The sequence below is a fragment of the Amblyomma mixtum genome, chromosome 9 (assembly GCF_055824585.1).
Source record: "Amblyomma mixtum isolate Tamu chromosome 9, ASM5582458v1, whole genome shotgun sequence".
In the NCBI taxonomy this organism is placed as follows: domain Eukaryota; kingdom Metazoa; phylum Arthropoda; class Arachnida; order Ixodida; family Ixodidae; genus Amblyomma; species Amblyomma mixtum.
In genome coordinates, this window is record NC_143020.1 from 55,085,390 (window position 1) to 55,112,145 (window position 26,756).

The 26,756-nt window shown below is 45.8% G+C and overlaps 1 protein-coding gene across 1 annotated transcript; it reads left to right on the forward strand.

Moving 5' to 3' along the window:
- The first annotated feature begins 2,643 nt into the window (after positions 1-2,643).
- LOC149329094 (b(0,+)-type amino acid transporter 1-like) lies at positions 2,644-22,061 on the forward strand. Its single transcript, XM_089559172.1, has 7 exons — positions 2,644-2,704; positions 11,630-11,704; positions 14,807-14,908; positions 16,094-16,351; positions 17,624-17,749; positions 21,132-21,228; positions 21,287-22,061. Exons 2-7 carry the CDS (start codon positions 11,659-11,661, stop codon positions 22,059-22,061), a joined length of 1,404 nt encoding a protein of 467 aa, XP_089415298.1. The 5' UTR covers positions 2,644-2,704; positions 11,630-11,658.
- The last annotated feature ends 4,695 nt before the right edge of the window (positions 22,062-26,756 follow it).

Here is a 26,756-nt window from a genome sequence, read left to right on the forward strand (position 1 = left end):
TGGCTTTTATTTGTGTGCCCTTACAAATGTGCAGGACAGACACACTCCGGGCAACGATATGCCACTGTTAAATATAGTTTTGCAGTTTACCCTGCTAGCTTCTTAGGAGAAGAGGGAAATCTGGAAGGAAGGAAAAGCTTTATTTTTAGTAATGCTTTTTCCTGCGGTTTGGGGGCATATTCAGAGACGTCTTGGTTCTATCTCCAGGAGCCTTCTCTGTCGAAGTCGTTCGCCTCTAATCAATAGTCGGTTGCCCTCAGTCTACGGCTCCGCTGGCCACAATTGTTTTTTAAAGCGCTGAACAAGTTTTAACTGCCCTTCTAGGTAAATTCAGGCGAACATTGTCTAGAGACCACGGCAAACCTGAGCACGAATGGATTCATGAGTAACTGTTAGAGGGATCGCCCCGCCGCGGTGGCTCAGTGGTTACGACGCTCGGCTGCTGACCCGAAAGACGCGGGTTCGATCCCGGCCGCAGCGGTTGAATTTTCTTTGGAGGAGAAATTCTAGATGCCCGTGTGCTGTGCGATGTCAGTGCACGGAGCCCTACACTACGGCGTCTCTCATAGCCTTAGTCGCTTTGGGGCGTTAAACCCCAATAAACCTGAAACCTTTTTGAGGGAGCGTTTCGGAAGGGGTGAGGAGAGCGGCTGTTGCAATTGCATTATGCATTTCTTTTGCTTTTCCAGTTAAATTTTTTTTTCGGGGGGGGGGGGGGGGGGGGGGGGGTCAGTTGTTTAGCATTGCTAACCACGAAATACTACGCGAAAGCAATATTTTGCAGGTGGGGACCAACTCCATGTAGCTGAAAGCTCGATTGAAAACACGTTTGCTTTCCTTTCGTGACTTACGCACAGAAGTTGATGAAGACGACGACGTGCGGTACACAGCGCGAGAGAACGTTGCAGTTTAAAACTAGGCGTGATCGGCTGCGGTTATAGCATAGTGCCGTCGTGCAGTGGCCAGGGAAGCTGATCTGTTGGCGCCGCCCAGTCACGGCAATAATTAACTTATTTCTCTAGGTTGCCAGAGGACGCCCTCATTCAAGGTTCCGTTTATTTCCCGCAATTTACCTCATCAGGTGACTAACTTCAACGGTTCATTGCACACTGGAATTTTCCATGTTACCAGGCCAATAGTCTTTTCGCACTAAAAAAAAATTGGCAGTGGCTTAGCTCGGCTATGGCAGGATTTACGTAGCGGAAGGCGTCAACTGTGGTTGCAGCGCACGCGAGCTCTCGTTTCCAATCCTCCGACATGTTATCAGGCATGCGACACAGCTGGCGAAGCGAGCGGAGGCGAGCGCAACGACCAGGAACGCGGTGTGACGTCATACCAAACGGCGGCGGCTCCGCGGCGAGGCGCGTGGTGTGACGTCATGCCTGATGGCACGGCGTCCGCCAGGTGCTCATGGAGGAAAAAAAACTGAGGAGGGAGCGTCCGGCGACAACCTTGAAGCTAGGGGTGTGCGAATATCAAATTTTTCGAATACGAATCGAATACGAATACTTGATTCCGAATATCGAATCGAATATCGAATAATCAAGGACAGACGCATTTAACCACAACAAAACATTTATTTGAGCACCCAAGAGCATCACAGTTCAACTATCGACGATTAAATGAACACAAAAGGTGTGTGTGGCTGCACAAAAAGTATCAGTCTCGAACATTATTCTCAGAAGAGTGGAAATATCAGAGAGATGGCTAGTACACGGCATTGATTAAGGCTAGCTTGCCATCAGCAGAAAGGCGCATTGCTGTGATGAACATAAAAGGTTGTCGTGAAGGAAAACCAGCTGCTCCACATGGTCAGGCAGAAGTAGTTCTCTTCTAGCTGAAACGACTTCTCCAGCCACATAAAATGCCCTCTGACATGGCACTGACCTGGAACGTATTGCGAGGTACTTCGTGTACAGCTCTGACTATAGCAGCTTCGCAGGTATAGCCACAAAAAAGCTCACAAGCGCAGGAAGCTACGGCATGGCCCTTGGAGGAAGGAGAAAAAATCCTTCCTCGAAGAAAAAATTCGAAGGAAAAATTTTCTTTCATCCATGCACATTGCTCTGGGCGCCGCCATGTTGTTATGTCTCTGTCGATAGGGCTTGCGGACCGAAATGAACGCCGGTGCTCACAATGAATATTCGGCTAGATACGAATATTCGCGTCGGGTCGAATATTCGAAAGAACTCGAATACATGGATTTCGAATCAAATACGAATACTAAAAATATAATATTCGAAACATATTCGAACGTTTCGAATATTCGCACACCCCTACTTGAAGCCTAGTCTTAGCAAGTAAAGATACAGCAAAAAAAAGAGTGTGTCCCCTCGTGACCGCACCACGTGATAGCGTGCGGTAAAGTCTAGCCCCGCTGCGCGCGCGCATGCGCCGATTAGCGCGGCAGACTAACTGTAGATCAACTTCCTTGCTGTAGACGCCCGCGCTGCGGGTCGCGCATACGCGCGCACTAAAACATACCAGAATCAAAACATAAATGACAGACTCGGAGAGCGAAAAACTGAGGGTGAAAACGACTTCAAAACACTCGGCTTGCGAACGCTGGCCGCGTGACGTCACGCTCCCTCCTTAGTTTTTTTTTCCTCCATGCAGGTGCGGCGGTTGCTAGTCAACGGCTCAAGGTCGGTCTCTGTGCCTCCTCGGAGCACCGCCACAGCGAAATCGCAAGTTCGTGGCCAATGTAGCTTTCGGCACAAAAAATCCGGTCATGATAGTTTTTCTATGCAAATTGTTTTGCCTCAGAGGAAACCGCTGCCTCCATCCTTCCATCATGAATCCGCCACTAATGGTGAGCGCGAATATTACCCCGAACCGAGAGTTGAACATGAAGCCGAACCGATGGGAGAGCATAAGAACAATTACCCGATTCTTTTCGTCCGGTTGGTATGCATTATGGTGCACGCTGAGGGACACGGCGCGCAGTGCAGCCTCCGAAGGCGCTGCCTCCGAAGGCGCTGTTATCACAGCGAGGATAGTGTCACTTCAAGCAGGGTGTACTGTTGTGCGCGTTGCAACAATGACATCACGTCGCTCACAGGCGGTGATGGCATACGGTTGTATTTTTCGGCCGCATGCGAGTTTCACGGCCTATCGAAGGTGCCACCAGCCATGCAGTATAGCGGTCAGCTGTATGGCACCGGACGCCCGAAAGCTGCAGTGCATTGTTGTTGTTGTTGTGACTGCGAGAAGGATGAAAAGGAAATTGCACGGGCTTGCCAACTGGCTCGAGCCAAGCCACCACCGCTGCCGCGTGCAGATGGAGGAGAGTTAAAAGATCAGAAGAAAGAGAAAAAGGGCAGAAAAGACGCTCGTCGCAGCAACAACTGCGTCCGCCGGAACGGACGCTGCTGAAAAAAACAGATAAGCGGCCGAAGCCGCGCTCGCCGAAGCGAGGACAGATTCGTGAGGGGTTTTATGACTCGGTGTCAGCTACTTGTGCATTTTTTTTTTGCGTGGTGGATTGAATTCACTAATAAAATGAAAAATGAAGTGAAAACTGGTTTTTGAGGACAGGAAATCGTGCAGTAACCAACGTTCTTAGACAGTTTCAGTTTCGCAGCTCCCTATACTCGCCGCTTGATGGCGTGCCTATAGTGGACGTCGCTGGAACTAACGGCGCTGCAGTCGCGCTTTTCTACGCATCTCGCGCGTCGTCTGCTACACCCTCGTAGAGACGGGAGGCGCCGCGCCCATACCTGCAGGTTAATTATTTTTTTCCGGCGTGACCAAACAAGAATATGGCATAACTGCTGTTGGTACGTGTCGAAAAGCTGTTCCGCTTGGAGGGCAGAAGGGTACAACCTATGAGGTTGGGGCGAACAATATCTGAAGGAGGCACGCACGATCGGCGCGGTTCGCCTTTTAGGTGTCTATAGTCCCAACCTTCTCGTGTGTGTCATTGTATATATTATGTTTTTTCTGGCGGTTATAGCACTTCACACCAACCTGTGCAACGAAATAATCTACTGTTTCTTGTGTTCATTAGGTTCGAATAATTGAACGTGATCTGAATAAGGTAAGACAAACTTGTTTAAATGTTTCACTGTACAGCTCTTTTACGGCACATCGTTTGTTAAACTGCGCCATTTTTAAAAACAATTTATCGATCTCTTGAGGAGAAAATTATTTTAAATGTCAAACGCTTCCATGGAAAGAGAAAAAAAACGTCTTGCTTTGTAAAAAGCGTTCCATTAATGGGTGCTTAAAGCAGTTTTTCTCTCTTTCTCGCCGACTGCACTTGAGGAGTTACCAGCATTTCAGAGTTCATTTTCCTGGAAAAAAGTTCATCCTCATGATGACGTAAAACTTGATCACTTTAGGAGTGACTTCCTGGCAGTGAGCATGACAACCGACTGCAGGCACAGAGGACTCTTCATGCTTGTCTAGTACCTCCCAGGACAGGTCGCCAAATACAACGCGTTTCTCAGGGGCTTTGTGAACAATGCTCTCTATCATATTTAATTTATGACTGCGTACAGCCTTAGCGACGGCTCGTGAAGGCATCCTGGCTTGAACGACCTCAGGTCAGTCAAGTGCCTCTGAACAACATCACTTGGGCTGGCGTGTCCAGGAGCAGTCGTCAGCGTGACCTGGCAATCCTTACAATGCACTGCCTTAGCTATCTTCTTATGCACATATCCTGCTAAGTAATAAACAACCATTTCTTCTGGTCCAGCTCTTTCGTATCCATGCTCGCCCAAGTCATCACTTTCACTCGAAAAAGAGCTTATGCTGAACTCAAGCTGAACTGTATGATCGATTTCAGCTGCTTTAAGGATGTCATGAACGCAGGCGCTGCAAAGCTGGGAGATCAACCAGTGCTGTTTCAATTCCTTGATCTGTAAGCGTTGCGAGCGCTGCTTTCAGTGCCACAACATCGCTCTGTTTCTTCTCCCGCGCGGCAGTTGCTCGAAAAGCTTTCCTCTTCAAGTTCTGCAGCTTCTGGCCCTTCTTAGGTGCTGACGTTTTCTTCCTCGCTCGAACCTGTTTTCGAAAACGCAAGCAACGCGCACAGATTAGCTGTTTCGAAAAAAAAACATAACAGTGTTTGCGAAGAACAGCTTCCGACTTCGTCGGCTGTTCATGAAGGTTTGTATTTACTCCTGCACAGATATTTAAGCCATCTGTTTCCAGCAGAATGTCCTCAAGGTCAGTGACAGAAGCTACACTTTTTAAAAGCTGCTTGTGCAGCTTGTTGTAGCCGTTCACGAAGCAGCTACCATCTTCCACGCCTTGGGAATGACTAGACGGCTTGCCGCTATAGCTTTCTGCAGTAGAAAAGTGCACACACCTTCCCAGTTATTTCGTCACCAGGTCACCAATCCTCAGTGCAGTCGACGTAGTACTGGTTTCCGCTGAGCGGGAAAGAGGCATCAGCTCATTCGGGCTGACTGCCTCTACGCAAGGATCGCCTGAGGAGGACGTACTGTCGCTGCAAGAATCTTCACACTTATCAGTCTGCATGACAGCACGCGTTTTTGGTGACTTCCGTCTGAATTTCACAATTTTTGGCTTTGAGAATCGGTCTGGCAGGCCGGGAAAGAGTCGAGGGACGGCATCGCGCACTAGCGCCCAGTTCCCGCGGGGAATTCGGACCTCTTGCCTATTCACAACCTGCTTGTACTCCTTGATAATATCTTCATGCTCAAAATGATGCTCACATATCTTAGACGTGTAAGAGAGCCGTCTGTACTTGCCATGCAACGTCTGCTCCCACCTTTTAAATTCGCTTGCATCGCGAGGCGATTTGAAAAAATGACGACCGGTGGCATCGTTTCTGTTGCCACTTGTGCAGCCGGGCGCAAAGCAGGATGGCATGTGTACCTCTCGCTTGAAGTCACCAAGTGCACATATTTCACCACAAACACGTTTTACAACACTAACAGCACCACCACACGGAAAACCAGCTTGAAAATCTGACTAGCCTGTCGTAACTGCAGCGAGCGAAACTCCCGCGACAGCAGACGATGTAGAAAAGCTCGACTGCAGCGCCACTAGTTCCCGTGACCGCCACTTTAGCCACCTTCCGAGCGGAGCTGCGAAACTGAAACTGTCTAGGAACGTTGGCAGTAACTGTCTGACGTATCTCGGTGAACACCCCAACCGCGCCGTAAGGGAAGAGAAAAAGGTGGGAGTGAAAGAAGAAACGAAGAAAGAGGTGCCGCGGAAGCAAAAGTACGTGAAGAAAGCCAATGCTATGCCTTGCACCACACATCGTACGAGTCACAGAACGCGGCAGATCGACAGAGTACAGATTACAGTCAAGTTAGCGGAAGTTTTTTTCTCTCTTGATGTCGGATTTAATTGAGGTCCTAATTACCTTTGGCATCAACTGATGTCGCTGAGTGGCTGTAAGAATTCAGCTCCCTCCACTGCAACGTCGCCATGCCCAGGGCACAGCTTTGGCCCATGGATATCAGCCTATAGCAAGACATGCGAGTACCGTGACTAAACGCAAGCTGCGGTACCAAGCACTAAGGCTCCGGTGTAGAGCTCGAGGAAATCATATTGTTACGTGCTTAGCACGCACGGGGGTTTATTCACAGAGGGGATCGGTCGAAGCAGGATGGAAGGAGGAAGCAGGACACCTACCAGCGTCCTTCAGCTCTTTCTCTTCCTTTCTCTCTGCTGGTCAGTCCTTCATCTTCTGCTTCATCCGTCGAGGTTCTGTGGAAGCACGTGACATTTCCCTCCTCGCAGACGAAGCCCGTCGGGCGAGTTAAATAGACCGTCTGGGATGGAATCGCTTGAGGCGGGCTACATGCACCACCTGAGACTGGCGTGACCGTCGACCACTAGCAGTTAGTCGTGATATAACGTAATTAACGTCACTTATGCACTCCAACACAACAAGCGGTCCAGTGTAGCGGGATAGCAGTTTCTGACACAGACCACGCTTGCGTAGAGGGGTCCACAACCACACAATGTCACAAGGAACATAAGGAACTTCTTGGTGTTGGACGTCGTAGCGGTTCTTGGAACGCTCTTGCGAAGATAAAATTCGAACGCGGGCAAGCTGGCGAGCTTCTTCAGCTCTGCAGAGTGTGGTCGCATGAGAAGGTTCATCGTCGATGAAAAATGGTAGCATGGTGTCAAGGCCGCAGCGAGGCGAGCGAGCATAGAGCAGGTAGAAAGTGCTGTAGCCAGTTGTCTCATGTTGGGCTGTGTTGTATGCATGAGTAATGAACGGGAGGACGCCATCCCAGTCCTTATGATCTGCAGCGGCGTACATAGCTAGCATGGTGGTGAGCGTCCGATTAGTGCGTTCTACCACACCGGTCGTTTGGGGATGATATGGCGTGGAGTGGCTAAAACTGCAGCTGCTGAGGCGGAGAAGTTCTTCAACAACGTCCGCTGTAAATTGGCGTCCACGGTCGCTAATGAGAACTGCAGGAGGGCCGTGCCGAAGAATGACGAATCGAAGTAAGAAGTTAGATACTTCAGACGCAGTAGCACCTGGTATCGCAGCTGTCTCACAATAACGGGTTAAGTGGTCTACGCACACAAGAATCCATCGATTTCCTTTAGAGGACCGTGGGAAAGGTCCAAGGAGGTCAATGCCAACTTGCTCAAACGGGGCTGTTGGAGGTGTGATTGGCCGCAGTTTTCCCGGTGGACTTGAAGTCGGCAGCTTAAAGCGCTGGCATTGCACACAGCTGGCTACATAGTGCTTGATGGTTGAACGCATGTTAGACCAGTAAAATTGTTGTTGTGTGCGGTGGAGTGTGCGTGCCACTCCCAAGTGCCCAGACGTGGCGTCGTCGTGCATCATTTCAAGAACTGTGATGCGTAGGCTTTCGGGTACGACAAGAAGCATGCGTGCTCCTCCAGAAGCGAAATTCTTCTTATAAAGCAAACCATCACGAATGCAAAAAGTATTCTTTACAGAATCTTGAGCGGCATCAAACAAAGAGGTTAATGTTTGGTCTTTGCGTTGCTCAGTTCGGAAAACTTGAAGATCGGGGAAGGCTTGTGAAAGTGACGCCAAGTATTCATCAAAGTTGTCTGCGTCGTCATCAGTCGTTTGAAGCGCCAAACGGGAAAGACAATCGGCATCTGAGTGTTTACGGGCGCTTTTATGCACCACAGTGAAATTAAATTCTTGTAGGCGCAAAGCCCATCGAGCAAGCCGGCCACAGGGCTCACGAAGACTCACTAGCCAGCAAAGCGAGTGGTGGTCGGTCACGACGGTGAAAGCATTCCCGTACAGGTATGAACGGAAGCGCTGTATAGCGAAAACAACGGCGAGACATTCTTGCTAAGTAACCGTGTAATTTCTTTCGATCTTACTCAACGAACGGCTGGCATATGCTACCACGTGCTGATCGTGACCATGGCGTCGTATAAGTACAGCGCCGATGCCGATATCACTTGCATCAGTGTGCACCTCAATTGGTGCAGATGGGCAGAAGTGGCGTAGTATGGGGCCCGAGGTCAAAAGAAATTTCATATGCCGGAAAGCTGCGTCACATTCGCTGGTCCAATTTAACGGTGCATCTTTATGCAGCAAGCATGTAAGTGGGTAAGCGATGTCCGCAAACCTAGCTATAAAGCGTCGAAAGTACGAGCAGAGCCCTAAAAAACTCTGCAGTGCTTTCACTGATTGAGGCACCGCAAAACTTTTGACAGCTTCAATTTTCTTTGGATCTGGTCGAACACCTTCTTTATCAACTAAATGACCAAGAACAATTGTTTCACGGTTCCCAAAATGACATTTCTTGGAATTGAGGATAAGGCCAGCTCGTTCCATGCAATCAAGCACAATATCAAGACGGCTGTTGTGCTCACTAAATGTTTTGCCAAAAATTACAACGTCGTCCAAATCACATAAACAAATTTGCCACTTGAGGCCACGCAGGATTGTATCCATGAACCGCTCGAATGTTGCAGGTGCATTGCATAATCCGAAAGGCATAACGTTAAACTCGTAAAGTCCGTCTGGTCTTATGAATGCCGTTTTTTCCCTGTCTGCAGCGTACATGGGGATTTGCCAGTATCCGGATCTCAAATCAATAGAAGAAAAGTATGAAGCGGAGTGCAGACAATCAATTGCGTCATCTATACGTGGAAGCGGGTCGACGTCCTTCTTCGTGGACGTATTTAAGCGACGGTAGTCAACACAGAACCTCCATGCGCCATCTTTTTTCTTAACAAGGATAACTGGAGCGGCCCAAGGACTGGAAGACTCTCGAATTATGCCTCGCTTTAGCATCCCTTGAACTTGGTCATCTATTAACTTACGTTCAGTGGCTGAGACTCGATAGGGCTTCTGGCGTATAGGAGGTGCGGGGCCAGTGTTGATCGTGTGATGCTTCCACAGAACCTCGACGGAAGAAGCAAAAGATGAAGGACTGACCAGCAGAGAGAAAGGAAGAGAAAGAGCTGAAGGACGCTGGTAGGCGTCCTGCTTCCTGCTTCCATCGTGCTTCGACCGATCTCCTCTGTGAATAAACCCCCGTGCGTGCTAAGCACGTAACAATATTTATCAAAGGCTTTTAACTGCAGCTAAAAGGTGCATAATGGAAGGTAATTTTAAAGGGTGAAACCAGCATGAACGGACGATGGGAGGTCCCAATTTACTCCGAACTCGCATGCCAAACATTGTGCATCGGTGCCCACATGGTGCACATCATCGTGCCACGGATCTGAAGCTAATTTAGCAGATTGATAAATGATCATGCATAATTTTTAAACGAAGCAAATCTACTCTTTTGAGTACAAACGTATCAGTGCTGCTGCTATGAGGTATTGAGCTGGGAGTCACGAAGATATTTCATCCGCGTGATCTGTATTATTTGCAAGTACTGTACTACCTCGAGTGGTAATGGGGAAAAAAACAGGGTGTACGTTCACAAATATCTCGTTGAGATAGAACATGCCAATATTACTTGAAGAAAAACTTTGCTCAGATAATACCAAGCGCAAACGCTGCACTGCTTGGATTCCAGCTTACCCCATAAAGTTCATGCCACTGGGCAGCTACAAAGCGTTTCACTGGCTTCCCTGTTTCAGGATAAATCGGTGGGGTGTTAATCACTTGAAGCAGTATGCTTGAGTCTCAAGCAAAGAGCTTACTAACATACTAACATTTTCTCATTAACATATGGGGCGTGTTTCCACTTGAACCGTGAGATGATATCGTGTTTACCCTAAAAATAGATGCAGGCAAAGTGCATGTCGGTGCGTCATCTACCAAAGAATTATTTTAATGCAAACGTTCACCGTTAATCACTCTGATAAAACCAGCCTACGTAATCACAGTCAAAGAGAACCTCGTGACTACTTCGCGTAAGAAATGCAAGCCTTTTCGTCCGCGTTACGGCTGCAGTCATTGGTGAAAAAGCTCTCAAGGTACTGTGATTAGCCGTGACCGTCGATCGTCACGGAAATAGAGACCACCTTCGCCACATAGCGGTGCGTCATTTTGTGAAACTCACAAATCACGCGGTGGAAAAGTAGGGCTCCAGGATGCACATTCGCCCGCCTTAACGGTTCTGATGGTGGTGGTAGTGAAAACCTTTACTATAAAGGGTGACATGGTATGCTTGCATGAGCCCGTCAGGGACTGCTTACAAGCACAAGACGGAGGTCCCTACTATCGGACCCCGGTGGCGGTGGCCGCCGCACGGGCGCGCACTACTAAGGATTGTAGGGCCTATAAGTTGTGGCAGCCGAGAAGGATCGCCTCCCAGTCCTCCCGGGTTTTAATGTGGTCCATACCTTCAACGATATTGCTACATACTATCAAGATAGTCGTCGCCTTTACCCCCCGCCCATGTAAAGGCCTCAAGATGGCGTCTCAGCGGCTCCTTCTCCGCCTTCTCTCCAATACATTGCTGTGCTCAGCAACACTAAAACATATTCACCCCTCCTTTAACGGCAGCTGCCCGCACTGTGTAGAGCGGTGTCTTCGGACATCTACCACATGCTGTGGGCCCGCCCTTCCATTCCGTCTATTACCCCCTCCGCAACCCAATCCGCGAGGACTGGACAGCTCTGGGGAACCTACGTTAGGAGAGGACAAAGCATTGAAAGAGACGCAGTTTTACTAGGGAAACAGTCAGCTCTCATGCATGTGTCGTTGATTCGTGAGCTCGCGTGTCTCTGGCTGGTTTAATTCAAACTTGCTATCTTCTCCTACTCCACGCAACAATAATTGGGTGTAGTAATTTTCTGAGGGATAAATGTTCTCACCGCTGCACTAACCAAATCTGTGCTGCTTACATTATGGACATGGTGCTGGTGCATATGAGTTATGGAGAAAAGGCAGTGAACGGCTGTGGGTATGTTCTATCTGCGGTAAAATTGTCCATCAGCCCTTACAGTGGGCCACATACTCTACGGAGTAGGCTGAGATGTGAGGGAAGTATTTTTGGTACTTCGTGAATTAGGCGGCGGGCAAAAAAGTAATGTGGTTACTTTTTTTTGTTTCTACTCGTGACACTTCAATCACAATGCCATTTTTTTGTTTTAACGAAACAGCTGAATCTTCCCAAAGGACTACGAATTTTTCAGCGTGGTTGCTGCCGTCGTTCCCCCGTTCGTGTGCATACATTCAATGCCATTTACGATTGCACCGGCATTCTCACATAATTTATTATCGCAGATTCAACGCCCGGTCGGCTCAGGAGGGACATGGGCCTATTTAGTGCTATGGCAGTCGTCGTAGGGAACTGCGTTGGTAAGTACGATCCTAAAATAACTCATAACATCGATCGGTATCACATTATAGATTACAGCGATCACGCAAGCCAACTTCGGGCACAAATTTTTGTTTTATTCAACGACAGCACCGGAAGTTCAATCATACTAATATCGATGATGAAGTGCGCAAGAAGACTTAGGGTAGTTGAGATTTGCCTTGCTAATCGTGTTATTTCAAATTTTCTCTTCTGTTTAACTTTGTTTTTCATTAAAATGATAAATCGCTTTTCTGATAAATCATTTTTGATAAATTAATACATCTTTTCTGACACACGCCAAATTATCTTCTTTTTAACTTTGCTCTCTGCTGTGTCCCAGAGTGAGTGGTGTCGTGTAAAGAGCTTATCTTGATAGGAGAGTTAGAGCATCGTTTCATATGACTTAATCCAGATCATATAGGGCGTTTTAGTAAGCGCAGATGAAACAGATTCTAGGCATATGTCTACAAACTATTCTCCTGCTCTGCGCTACGCATGTGTTTGGATGCAAAATCGGAGTGCGACTCCTTAGGAAGCCCGATTTGTGAAAACGCACACTGCGAAACATTTTTTAACTGACTTAAAATAAAGACAGTAATGTGTAGGGGACTGAGCTTAGTGTTATTAGTTTAAACGTCGGTAGAAAATGCAGCCAACTTTCAACATTGTTCACAGCAGCCGAATCGCTACAAAAATCTTTCAAAATTGGTGGTTGGGCGGTGTCGAACCCGATTTTTACGCGGACAGAAGCGCGATCTAACTTTTTATTGGCAACATAGAAACAAACAATTTTATTTTATGTTCTAAGCACGGTCTTCTAAGGAAATGAGAAATTTTCTTCGACACAACCTCGTTCAAAAGAAGTCACCCGGCAACTGAGGCACAAAACAAACTAAACGCTCGTACAATTACTCCATTGGGTAAGTTTTGTTCAACGGTTTTTTCGCACACATATAAAAGACGCTAGAACAGCAAAAAAACGTACCCGATGATTTCAGCTTAGATTTTCAAAAGCCCCGCCGCGGTGGCTCGGTGGTTACGGCGCTCGGCTCCTGACCCAAAAGACGCGGGTTCCATCCCGACCGCGGCGGGTGAATTTCGATGAAGGTGAAATTCCGGAGGCCCGTGTACTGTGCGATGTCCGTGCACGTTAAAGAACCCCAGGTGGTCGAAATTTCCGGAGCCTTCCACTACGGCGTCCCTCGTAGCCTGAGTTACTTTGGGACGTTAAACCCCAATGAACCAAACCAAACTAAGATTTTCAAAACTTTTCGAAAATGAGAACTTCCAAATTCAGAAAACCATCCTTTCAGGAAAACACTGTCAACGCAGCCGGCTATCAGTTACAATAAATGGTGTTACGCCACGTAAGCTGTGCGGCGCGGCGCTGCGCCTGAGCTAGAAAAAGAGTTCGAAGAGCGACGATTCTGGTTGTGACTAACCTGACGCTGGCCAATCTCTGTTTTCACACATTGTCCATTCATTGTGTAATTAAATCCATCTCCCGTAACAATGTATTCATACTTAGATACCTAATGAACTGTAATGCAGTGAACTTTTACAGCAGTAGTTGTTAAGCGCCGTTCCTGGGTTTCGCGTCGTACTGGTATGGAGTAGTCGGTCGCAGTCGTCGGCGTAACCGGTGGATACGTTGCCGTGGGAGCCACTCGGAGGGTGTTTAGCGCGCAAGAAAGAAGGTATCACGTGAGCGGAGAAATGCGTAATCGATGGGAGGTTACCGCAGGAACCATCCGGTGGTCGGTATAAGGAGGAGGGTATCGGCAGAGCGGAGGAGTCCCCAACCGGAGGACGGTTACCCTAGAAGGAGCAGGGTATGCCGAGAGCATACGAAGGTGCAGTCGGTCGGTGGTTACCACAGAAACCACCCGGAACGCAGTTACCCTTGAAATATGAGTAGGGTTACTATGAAAGGAGGCTTTATGGCGAGAGCGTAGGAGGGCGTAACCATAGGATGGTTGCAACTGTAACCGTCCGGAGGACGGTTACCAGGGAAGGAGGAGTAAGCAATGTGAACGGCACCCTATAGCGCTTTCGGATTCTACTCTTATACGCCATGCTTAAGTGAGGCTGAATTATTTTTATCTCTCGAAAACAGATAAGGCATCGTCTCGTTCACGGCTTCGGGCCTCCCATTGGTAGCCCCCACCAGGATGTTATTAAAACGCTCAGTAGTAAATTTTATCCACTTGCAGTTCTAGATGCGAATAGTTCTTGAGTAACCAAACTAATTTCCAATAATGCTAAGAATCTGATTTCTTAGTTCTAATTCGACCTCACTGTATTTATCAATTTTTAAGAATGTTCGCCAAAGCGTACGGCAGAATACCTGGAAGAGTACTCTACATCTTTGCTTAACAACTAACCACTAAACCTAAATAAGGCGATCTTTTGCCAATCTGTCAAAACAAACCATGGCGAAAGAAAAAGACAATCCTGGGCAAGATAACGCGACAGTCGTAAGCCGACTTTCTTGGGGTGGTTTTCTTGATAAATTTAGATCGCCACTCACAGCGGAATTAGAATTATAAGCATACCGGCACACGAACATTGTTCGTAGCCTGGTCATAGATCTGATAACGAAATGTCTGGATTGTGTTCGTAATGTTGTTATCAAATACCAAATACTCCGACGGATATCTTCAAGCAGTAACGTGTCGTTGTCACAGTTACTTCATTGCTGAAAAGGGGGTTGAGTTGAGTAAAAATGCTCCAAAAAAAGTATCCCAAATCTTCGAGGACACTGAAGCCGCCGTGTACAACTATTACTCTAAATTAGATACAACTGTGGTTAATCAAACGTTTATTCTGGCGTACTTTTTAACATTAGAACAACTATAGAGTGCTGGGACGTGTCGTCCACAGGAGACAAAAAATGCTACCTGTGCGCAGCATTTTTTGTCCTGACATCAGATTATGCTTTATCCTGCTGAAGTAAGCATCCTACTGAGACTTCGCTTTCTGCGAGTGCATTTCCAGCACACCCTATCATTCAAAACAGCAAAATTTGTAGTGGAAACTAAAAGAGCACCAACACTTATGAAAAACTACCTGCTTCCTAATTTGGTTCCCGCACATTCCAGGTGCAGGAATTTTCATCACTCCGAGCATTGTTTACATGGATTCCGGCTCCGTCGGCGTGGACATCTTGGTGTGGATCGCAGCTGGGGTTGCGTCTCTTATTCGTAAGTGAGCGAGGTTTTCGCGTGCACTCAGGTTATTCGTCACATGCCGTAATTACTTGCAGTATTGTATGGCCGCTTTGTGGTAATATAAAGCTTATCGTTGCCAGCATGGTATGCTACAATGCTATTACTCGACAACTGTAGACGCTTACACCTTCCCCAGCCCAAAACCTTCTTAGTTATAAGGTATAATTACTGCGTTGAACCAAATCATTACACGATGCCGACAAATTTTCAACTGCGTCCACTTTACCGTTCTGGTAAGGTGAAATACGAGAACTTTAGCATCTTAGGAGATAAAGTTTGTTGTAAGCACTCTTTCTTTCTTTATTCGCATATCGATGTAATTTAGAAATAGCGCCAGGAAACTTACACAGATATCAATCTGTCACATATTTACACTAGCTGAAAGGTATCATTTCGTGTGGCATTCCAACACCCACTGGTAACTTACCTTCACAGTGCTAGCTCCTACTTACTTAAAGCAACAAAAGCTACTGATAATTTTTCGTTCCCACTTATTGTGTCAGTGCTGCACCTAAATCCACTTATCTCCGCTTCCAATAATTAAATAACTGAAAGGTAGTGGCTTATATACACTGGTACTTTCTAAATTTCGACGCTGCATCCAGGTGGACTGTCGAGTTTGCGGAACAGGTTGTGTTGTGCTAAAGTTCAAGCAAAAATATAAAGAGCAGAAACAAACAATCAGGCTTCTGATAAGTTGTCTTTGCCAGAATTTGTGAGCAAGGCTACAAATCATGTCCCCCATTCTGGGACACAAATTTTAAATATTAGAAAACTGTAAGCTGCTGGCATAGATATATTGAAGGTAATGGCCCACAAATTTTAAATATTGGAAAACTGTAAGCTGCTGGCATAGATATATTGAAGGTAATGGCCCAATCTTCCGATATGTAGCCAAATCTTTCTTTTATAATGCTTCTATCTCTCGCATCAAGCAGTTGAGACTGTCACAGAAAACCAATGAACGCTTTCACAATAGCAACAGCGTTAATAGAAAAAAAATTAAAGCCGGCCGACGGGAAATTTTATTTGTTGCTTCAAGAAAATCTCACAATATAAGAAAAACTTGTGTTCATGAGCCCTTTCCGGTTATAAATTGCTTTTACCCAGATTTCTTGGATATGAATATAAGGGCTAATAACAACTACTAACTTACAGACGGGCTTTGCATCACCGAACTCGGCACGATGCTGCCATCAGCAGGAGGACCGTACGAGTATGTAAGTGTTGGCGTAAAGACAATGGGAAGAACAGGTGACCTGGTGTCGTTCTTGTTCGCCTGGAGCTTCCTTGTATCGGATCCGGCGGCTGTCACCATACACGGGCTCACGTTCACGAGCTACGCGTTGAGTCTTGTCTACCGCAACTGCCCGCCGCCCTACGAGGTGACTGTACTGGTAACGGTAATTGTGATTGGTAAGTTGCGTGGCTGTTAAAAACCTTCTCTTTTAGTTTAAAAACGTGCCTCGTGACCTCAAAATTTATTTGGGGCAAAGCGTAGGTAAGTGTTAAGCAACGTATGAATGTACTTAACTGACATCGGATGACCCCCCCTCCCCCTTTCACCTCAGTGAGTTGGAACCCAAATTCCCTCGCCTTTATCCATGTAGTTTCCATCTAAGCGCATTAATACTTAAATGCTCCTTTCAGGTATGACGCAGAAGTAAACATAAAGCGAGTTTCCCTCTTTAAATTGTTTTGTTTAATAATGTCCTGGCATAATGGACGAACTATACGCCTTCACAAAGGCTAGAAAGGTTTCGTACGCTCAGCCCACATGGTAACTTAACTATCGTCGCCAAAACCTCATTTTTTTATTTTTGGTCACTAAATGTACAAGAGTATAAATTAAAAATAAATTTGTGATTCATCAAAAAAATTAATTTGTTTTAAAGGCATCTGAGGTGACTAAATTCACAGCGGGAATAGTGGGATATCAACTCGTCCCCCTTAATTTAAAGAAAGGGTCATAGGTTTCATCGGAGCGACGGGGAAGTTTTAAAAAGATTTTTCACGGGCGTTAGATGTCACCCTTGGTTTATTAATCTCAGAGTCAACTTTGTTCAACCATAAGTAGCTGTTCGGCGCTTAGCTACGTCGAAGCTCACAAACTGCCACCATTGTTTCGACGTATCACAATTGTGAAATGTTCCTACCCCGGTTGCTTTCCTTGAAACCAATAAAAAATTCACAGTAGTAAGGTATTTGTCTTGCTTTTCAGTGTGAAGCTTTTATCTTTAATTTTTTGCCTTGTGTTTGGCTCAAGATAGCCTTAATTACTTGAACGCCACAAAGGTAAAGCAAAACACCACTAAACTACCGCTCAATTCTTTCCTCACATTCTAAAATGTGTGGTGACCATGCTAACAGCAACAGCCCATGATCAGCAAGCACAAGGAAACCTCATAAATGTCCATTCAGTGCATTAAAATTTAAAGAGGCTGAAAGCGCACTCCATTAGGCTACAAGCAGCTGAGCTGCATAGCCACGTTTTTCTGTTTGTCATTCCTGGCAAGTCGTCACAGTTGTTCTTCCATGAATACTTCACTTTTGTTTGTTTTACTTTATTCTCGCTTCATTACACCTTCATTTATATTCATTTTATTCTTATTTGCGTGAGTAAACTCTGCAACTAGTACAATGTGGTCTCTCACTTTCTAATCTTTACAACTGGCTTTCGCTTTTCAGTACTCGCTGCTGTCGTAAACACTTTTTCGCTGAAGACGTCCATGAATATACAGAACGCACTGTTTGTAGTGAAGCTTGGAGTGCTTCTAGCGATCATTGGAACTGGTGCCGTGTGGTGCGTTCGAGGTGAGTACTGTTTGGCATGCATACCGACCTCTGCCGTTATTTAGTTGCAGTTAGTGTGTTTTTGCATCTATTAGTATGGCCAAGTGATCGCAAGTACCCATTCTGAGCGGTTCCTTGACCCTCCTGTTGTCGCCACTGCATACATATATTCAATCCATCCTGCCATCACCAACCTCTGCGCAAAGAATAACCAGCGTGGTTGCTTTCTATGAAGCCCGCCGAACTATTTCTTCTCGGCTTATTTTTTACCTTTCTCGCAGTTACGTAGAGATGCCGACGGTTTATTTCATTGCTTGCATATCGTTCCCTGCTAAACCAATTAGTGCGCAGTGCGCATTTGTAGCGTCACCACCGGCGCTGGAGTTGAAAATAAGAGGCATCGGAGACACGCAAAGTGAAATGTTCAAGGCAAAAGAGCAAGCCGCATTTGTTGTGAGCTGGCCACCATCACACATCGTGTTCCAAGCAGTCTTAAAGTAAATGAGGTGACGCACTTCCTCAGATTTTAATGGCGACCCGGAAGCCAATTTCGCGCTACTTCATACCACCGAACAGCGCCGAACTCTAGTAAAAGCACGCTATATAAAAAGGCTACAGCTTAACACATTTCTATTGGTGTCCTCCCAGCTTCGACGCCGGGAGTCACGAGGCAATTTGTGACTACCAGCGATCTGTTCACTATTGGAATGACGAGAGGCTGAGAGCAATTGAACAAAACCTTTAAATTACATTTTTGCCTTGATGCCTTTGTCTACGGGTGGACATTCAATACTCCGTACAATCACCTTGAGCGTTCATTATATGCCCGCCTCTGGAGTGTTTTTTTCGGTGACCTCACTTTTTACCAGCCGTACCATAATCTATGAGCCAGACTCTTTTTGGTTATTCGTGACAGCTAGTAATGTTCCATAAATATCAGTAGCTGATGTATTTAAATTCTTATGATCATCAATATGAGATATAAATGAAATATGAGAAAGATACTGTGCAGACTGATGAGCGCTGCCAATAAACTATCAATTGCCGGTACTAAGACGCATTGACGGTTTGCCGTAGCAGTATCAGTATAAGTGCATAGATCCCGCACCAAAGGAAAACTCAGTGCGTAGGTCCTTGGTATTCATAAAACACATTCGATACAGAGAGGGGTCAATTCCTTTTTGGATATGGGAAATTTAATTGGTTTTTTCAGGAAAGAACTTCGGGTAGTTTTGCCTCACATCTTGTTTGACACTCGAACTTCGCCGTAACGAAAGGGAGAAGGATTGGAGTCAAAGAAGAACGAGAGAAGGATGTGCCGTAGTAGAGGGATGCGTTATAATTTCGACCACCTTTGGATATTTAACGTGCACTGACAACGTGGAGCACACGAGCGCCTTTGCGTTTTGCCTCCATCTAAACATGGCCACCGCGGCTGAGATCAAATCGGGAACTCCGGCTCAGTAGCCAAGCGTCCTAAACATTGATCCAGTGCAGTGAGTCTGCTTTTTATGCTAGAATTTCTCATTAAAATTCGCGCATAACTTTAGAAATGAAATTGTCTACCGGCCTTTCACCTTTATGAACCTTAAACCAAAGAGAAAGAGCTCCTTTCACTGGATAACTCGGTAAGAACTAAGTAACATAAAAATCTAATATAAAGATTTCGCAATGCCTTACTACAAGTGCAACGAGGGCGAGTATTTCTGTACTGCTCATTAGGCAGTCACGACATACCTACTTTCTAAGGCTTTTGCCAATATATGGTCCTCATAAATAATGCTCCTCAAGCTGCTCTAAAATGCTACGAGCATGTAAAGTTAAATGTGAACATTTCAGTGCAGACTAGGAACAATAGGACACAGGACGACACAGAACTCAAGCTAACCGAAGCACCTACCAAAGTTTTTTCTGAAAGTGGCTGTTCGCCTCAAATAAATAAATCTCATATTGAAATTATGAGAACAAAATAAACTAAAAGTGCAAAGGAATAAAAGAAAGCCTATTTAGTTGCTTGGCCAAATGCGAAGTATGTGCGCTAGCACGCCGAATTTCATTTCACTTTCACTTCGAGGGCTAGGGTTTCAAAGTCAGGTTTCAGGCAAGCATCAGCGAAATTGTTTCAGTACGGACCTTAGTGGTCACGTACTATCAAATTTTGGGATCACTTAACGCATCTTAAGAGGGCAGTGGGAAAGCGGAATTTTGTGGTGCACAGAACGACAGAAACGCATTGAAGTACGAGAGGTGACCGGTTGCGGTGATAGCCCACTGCTCTCGTGCAGTGGCCAGCGAAGGTGACTTGTTTCACCAGCGCGAGTTCGAAACCCAGGAGCGGCAAAGTAGCGGCTCTATTCTTTTCTGCAGCTGCGGATCTAGCTGGCGTCACGCACTCTGAAAACGTCTTTTTTTTTTGCAATTGCAATCTTTAGTGCTAGCGAACTGAAAAGAGGCTGGCGATAGAAAAGGGCAGTCCCACTTTTCACTGCCATCTCTTATTAAAACTCGTTAAACAAAGCGCGCGAAACGGTATAAGGACGGCTCAGAGAACTAGACACCAGGCTCTACTGCACGTTTCTGGTGTGATGTACACCACAAGGCGCAAAAGAAAGAAACAACGTGAAAGTTCAGAGAAAAAACGAATGGATTTTTAAACTGATACGTTGTCATTGGTCGTGGCGCACATAGGCCAGACATACAAGTTCTTTCTTCGTCAATATTCCTAGACAGTGCTCACATAGGTTTAACTTACTTTTTGATCAGAAATCCTTCAATGATCTCCATGGTAGCTTTTGTTTGTACTTTGTGGTATCTCGTATGTCCGAAAACTTGGCCGTACAATGCTTGCACCGCCTACAGTTGGCAGCGAGATCATCATTTAATGGTAGGTACTTGCAAATCGCTGTTGTGTTTTGCTGCATGTTAGCCCGATATAACTTCTTTCGCAATGGAGCTTTACACAGTACATGAACCTTCAGGTACACATACAGAGTAGCCACGATCCAAGTAGATATCGCGAAATATCCGCGAATAACCTTTAATTGCAGTAACGCTGTATCGTTGTCCGTTCCGCTTATTTTTCTGGTTTTGTGCCACATCATACGCTTTCTTTCAAGAAGTCATGAGCCTTTATGATGTCATCATTCTTCTGAACTTTACCAGACACTCTCTTGTAATGCACAGTCATGTATGTTATCGTCTATTTTTTATTTCTGCCCAAACTCATATACTGCTCCTTACCCCTCCTAATCCACCCTCTTCGCCGATCTCCCCCTGTGGGTATGTGGCACTAGATGCCCAGACAATAACAGCAATCTCGCCGCTCAATAGTAACTCACAGGGGCTGCGACTTTTGTTTAATTTTTTCTTTTTTAAAAACATGTTTCTGATGTCTCGATTCCAGATCCAGTCTTGCTCAACAAGGTGTCCTTTAGTGGTCCCACGACACCTGGAAAACTAGTCGAAGCCTTTGCGGTGGCCCTGTTCACTGGAGCTGGAAGGTATGAAGTTCTCCACTGCACCAACCGTTTTTGTTTAAACCTTGCCCACCACTTCCAGCTCTATGATTGCCTGCATGGCGGAAGAGATGTCCAGTCCATCTCGGATAATACCAAGGTCTCTCCTGGGTGGCGTGTTCCTCGTGACTGGTCTGGTCGTTCTCACGAACGTGGCCTACTTCATTGTCCTGGAACATGAGAGCGTGACATCCTCTGAAGCGACTGCCGCCACCTTCGCCCGTCTAACGTGGGGCAGAGCCGGCGAGTTCCTGGTGCCCATTATGGTCTGCGTTTGCACTTTCGGCACCTTGAGTGCCACTTTCCTCAGCAACAGCCGACTACTGATGGCCGCAGCGCGCAAGAAACATCTACCTGCCATCTTCTCCCTGATAACAGTGCAGTCTTCGCTTCCTGTCGTTGCGATAAGCACAAGACTGTTCTTAGCCATACTCTACACCGCGATAGGATCTGTGAGTTTTCTCGCGAAAGGTGGCATGACGATATTTTCGATCATGACCACGCTGGAGATGTTTGCGATGATCAGGATGCGTGTGACGATGAAGAACGCGCATAGGCCGTTTAGAGTGCCAACAATCGTCATCTTCATAAACGCGGTTATCTCACTCACCATTATCATGATACCAGTCTTGACGACGGGAGAAGTGGTCCATTACCTGGTGGCGATTGCATGCGTCTTACTCGGCTTTCCAGCATACGCTATCCTGAAAACTTCGCAGCGGTTCAACGTAGGACGGACGCCGCATAAGTTTCTGCAGAAACTACTGTTGAGCGTCCCGTGCCTTCGTTACGAAACAATAAATCCAGGTGATTGTTAAATTCTGAAGGAAATAAATTCAGGGTAAATCTCATAACAGGTGTTCCCTTGCGGGATAGTTGGTGCGAATTGATCTTCAGAACTGTGAGAAAAAAACAGGACAAAGGGAACAAAATACACGCACAGAGCACTTATTAACCCTTTGTACGACAGCGGGTTACATGTTTCCAGCATGCTTCCGGAAAACGAAAAAAGGTGCACCTAGACGGAGGCACGGACATGTGCCGCATTTGTGGTCTTTTTACAACGTTATTGAAACTTTTGCGTACCCCATTTCTCTACAAAACCTTAAGTCAAAACAGCTTGAAAGTGAAGTCATTCAATTTCCAAAGGCAATATGAGTGCAGTTTTACTATTTTTATGCGTGTGAGACAAGGAGAGAGCTTGCGCCTTATAAATGGTTTAAAATCCTCATGTCTCTTTTGCAAATGTGAATTCAGCTTCCGAAAACCACAAAATATACTTATATATATTCCTTTGCGGACTCCTCAACTGAGTGAATAATGTTTAAAGGCGGAAATGCCTCATGATGGCGCTTGTTAAGTTCCAACGACTGGTCTTCTTTGTCCCTCGCGAAGCACAGACAGGAACTAACCGAGGAACGAATAGTTGCATACAAGAATGGTTCGTCGATACTTCTCTACTGGCCAGATAACTGGCCATGTAACTATCTTGCTGCTGTATGACTGGCTTTTGAACGACAATTCATGGAAGCTGTCGCTCTTCTTCGCACGAAAAGGTAGCTTGCTTTGGTTCGCGGATATTTTGGGAAAAGGTCAGAACGTATGCACGGATAGCACTGCTCTTTGAGTGCCAATCAGTAATACCGGAGGTATTGAGGAGACGTCATTTTATAAGTCCAGCAGTTATAAACCAATCCTGAATATAATCAAGAATTCCACCTGCGTTCGCTGAATCTTGTAGTTTGATATCTTTGTTTCATTTTCAGTATACCATATTAGACCCCTTAACCCCACCCGGCCGCTTTTGCTGTCGCCAGTGCTTTGATCGAAATTTTGTAAAAGCTGTGCCGGCTTTCAAGCAGTGACCTTTCTGTATGAAAGCTATTCCACCGGTTGAAGTACTCTCGTCGATGCAGCCCGTGAGGTTCCGTTGCCCTTGACGTTTGCTGCTGGCAGTCCACGTGTAGAATTTAATGTACGCATCGTGGCCTACAGCCAGCACAGTTCAGCTTTAACGCTACATTCGCTGTCTACGCGAGGTTATAATCAGACCTGTACCTTTGACGAGAGCGCATCCGTGGTGTTTTAGCGCAGGATTCTTAACAACAGAATCAGGAGCGCACAACAAATATCCAGGCAAACAGCAGAAGCACCTGTTGCTGCCGGCATGCGTCTCGCAGCCTTTTTTCCGGTGACACTATCACTTCCCTACAAAGAACGTACAATGTAGTTTGCGCTGCCCGAAGATCACAACTATCTTCGTGTAATATTAAACGCGATGCGGTGTAGCAAGGCAGCGTTTTGGGCTAGTTGGTGTAGGATCATGGTAGTTGCAGAAAACAGCGCAAGCTTCACGAAACATGATGATGACGATGATAATGAAAAGGTTGTAACTGGAACTAATACTGGTGGTCGGTCCCCCTATTCCGGGCGTCCATGGGGCCTTGCAGCCGCTCTTTCCCTTTCGGTCAGCTCCTGATGGACATTCAGGTCGGAGCTGGACTACATTTCCTGCCACCGCTCAATCACCGGTTCTTGTCTTCCTCTTTAGTGTTTCGTTTCTCTCTTAATATTAAGGAAAGGGCAAAATTAAACATGAAAGAGGTAGACAACACAAGCGCGGCGTTGTCCACACCCCTCTCCCCTGCCCTTCGGCGCTGCTCAAACCGCAAAACGGCCATGCCTTCAAAATTTTGAAAAGTCGCTGGTTTCGGCTCTCCAAAAGATGAACGGCGTTGTGTAAAGTTCTTCCCGGCCTCAAGAACGACTCCACTTTAATAAAGATGACCAAAAAGCGATGTTCCGCACTGGTGCACTATTAGGGGAAACAAAATCAGCTGTCAAGGCGATCACTCTTGATAAAACGTTGACAAGCACCCTGAGGGCTCTCCTATTTTGTCCACTTTGTGAGTTTAAAAAAAACTCTCTACCTGTCCTTTCTCTACCTTGGAGATCACAAGTTATTAAGCGTGAGCTCAGCAATGCTGGGATCGAAGCCGTGCTATCCAAATCAGCATTTCAGTCAATCATTACTACGCATTTTTGTGCTATTTCCAAACGCGAACGGTTTCTGCAATTTTTTTTGAAAAAGAGTTGTCTGATGTTTAACACTAATTGAATTAGTGTAGTAATTAGTCATGTAGGCAGAAAACTGTTTTCGTGGATGGCTTGAAGTAATTTGGGGGGGGGGGGGGGGCTCGCATTTCATTAGTAATGTAGCTGCTAGGAATGAAGACATGTTAGCCATTAATGCGATCCATGATATTTTTGTCGTTGGTGGCCTGAAGGAATGCAATTAGATAGAGGTATGGGGAACAGTTTCAAAGAATTCACTGTTTCAGATTAATCCGTGTAACTAAACTACAATCAAACCATTTATTTGTTTTAGGGATTCCGTCTTTTAATTTCACAACGAAAACCACCAAACCATTGAAATTCTACTAGAACTCTCCCAATGCCTGCACCTCATGACTTGTGCGTATTCTGAACGAGAGAATGTTCTCATCTTTATCTATTTGTTGGTTTCTCTCTAAATACTTCGACTTAAGTGCTGGGTTTTGTCAAACAGCTGCCCGCTTTGGGCTAGAAGTAATTTGCCGCGGTAGGTAGGGCAACGAAAATAATCACGATCATAACACTATGTAGTACTTTACCTAATTATGGAATGTACGGTGTCGAAATGTATCTGTAACGAAATTCTCCCTGCCACCTTCTGGCCAGCCTATAGGTTGAGTTTGGTTTATTGGTTTGCTTTATTGTGGTTTAACGTCCCAAAGCGGCTTAGGCTAAGTGCCGGGTCGACTAAGAACACACATGCGTATCAACAGTGTCGCTTCTGTGGTTGTGGGTAACTCCCCTGGTACGCACTCTGAAATATTTGCTGTTTTGTGTGCTGTTCGCGTTGCCTATCTGGAGAAAATAGGGCATAGTAGGCTTGTGCTCACAAGCAAACTCTTATAGTAGCTATTTGTGTTTTGTTATGGTGCCAATGAATCCAGATAAACAGCGCAGAACTTGCGCTGAGCGTTATGACTTCGTCTAAACTGTGACTCCCGAATGTAGAGAATTTGAAAGGTCATTAACCACAGAAAGCTTACTGTAATTCTGTTTTTTTTTCAAAACTCCAATAGAAAGACGGCGCTTGAAAATATAAAAATATATAAAATATAAAGTTTGACTATAGTTATAAAAAACATCAGGGAAACGATAATTGCTTTAAGAACCTACTAAAACAGAAAGATCAAATGGAAAGAAGGTTCATATTCCGGATTACAAGATAAAAATAGATTATCATTTATGCCTATGCAACGATTCAACTTCAGAGGGATTGAACCTTTCTACGCTCTGTTCTACAGGGTCAAAGTGATACACTGCTTGAAATTCCTCATCTCTTGGTGACCTTGTTGTCTTAAAGGCATACGTCCAAAGCATAGTCAGGTAAGTTTAAAGAAAACAGATCACTTTTTTTTATTCATTCCCACTATAATGGATATAAATTAGACGTCTCCACTCTCACAAAACTATTGCGTGAATCTTTCCTCGATCGTACTCTCTCTTCAGATGGGACAGATGATTGTAAGTAGGCGGCGTTGCACTTTGAATAGAGCGGAACATATTCACTGTAACTTTGAATAAAGTAGGTAACGGTTGCAACCAGACGCCGGCAAGGAAACTGGACCCTTTATTACGAGGGGCTCACTAGCAGCCTCGAACCGACAACCACCGTGCATGGCGTCCGCACGGGGTTAAATACATTTAGTGAGACGCCGGGGCATGCGCAGCAAGGCATGTCGAACGCGACAAGCCACGATCAGACGCCGTGATACGATACAACAGTAACCATGAAAGACTTCTCAAAAGCACATATCTGAGCCTCACTTTCACGCCACAGAAAGGGAGCAATTACTTACCAACATCCGATGAAGTGCAGCAATACATCTTCAAAGGAACGCTACACAGCTTTCGCAGAAACTTCGTAGTTCAGTTTGATCTGGTACCGGGTTCGAACCCTGCACCACTGCCTCTGCGGCAGTGGTGCCAATTTTTCAGCAATTACGAAGTTTTTGTGAAAGCTGCATAGGTTTCTTTTGCAGCTAAATGGATTTGGTTTTGTGAATGCTAATGATTAATTGCTCCCTTATTACACATCTCCCTTGAAGGATTCCCGTAAACAATGGTCCAACACTGTTACCACTTCGAGTTCTCGACCCTTTTTTTCTTACCCAACCATCCGCAAGCCAATTTGGTTTAGCTTAGCATGTGAAGCGACTGCCGGAACGACTTTGTTGAATGTCCGAAGCACGACCAGGACAAATGCTTCAGCCACGAAGTTCCTGTTAAAGCTCTGTAGCTATTCTTCACAGCCGGATGGCTGTGCTTCCTTATTGCTTCCTTATTAAAGCCTATTCCTACTTCGACACTCATTAAATGTTGGCTCAACACTATTGCAACTTCGAGTTGTTCAACAATTCACTCCCGTCCTATGATCTGCTAGCCGTCCTGCGCAGCTCAGT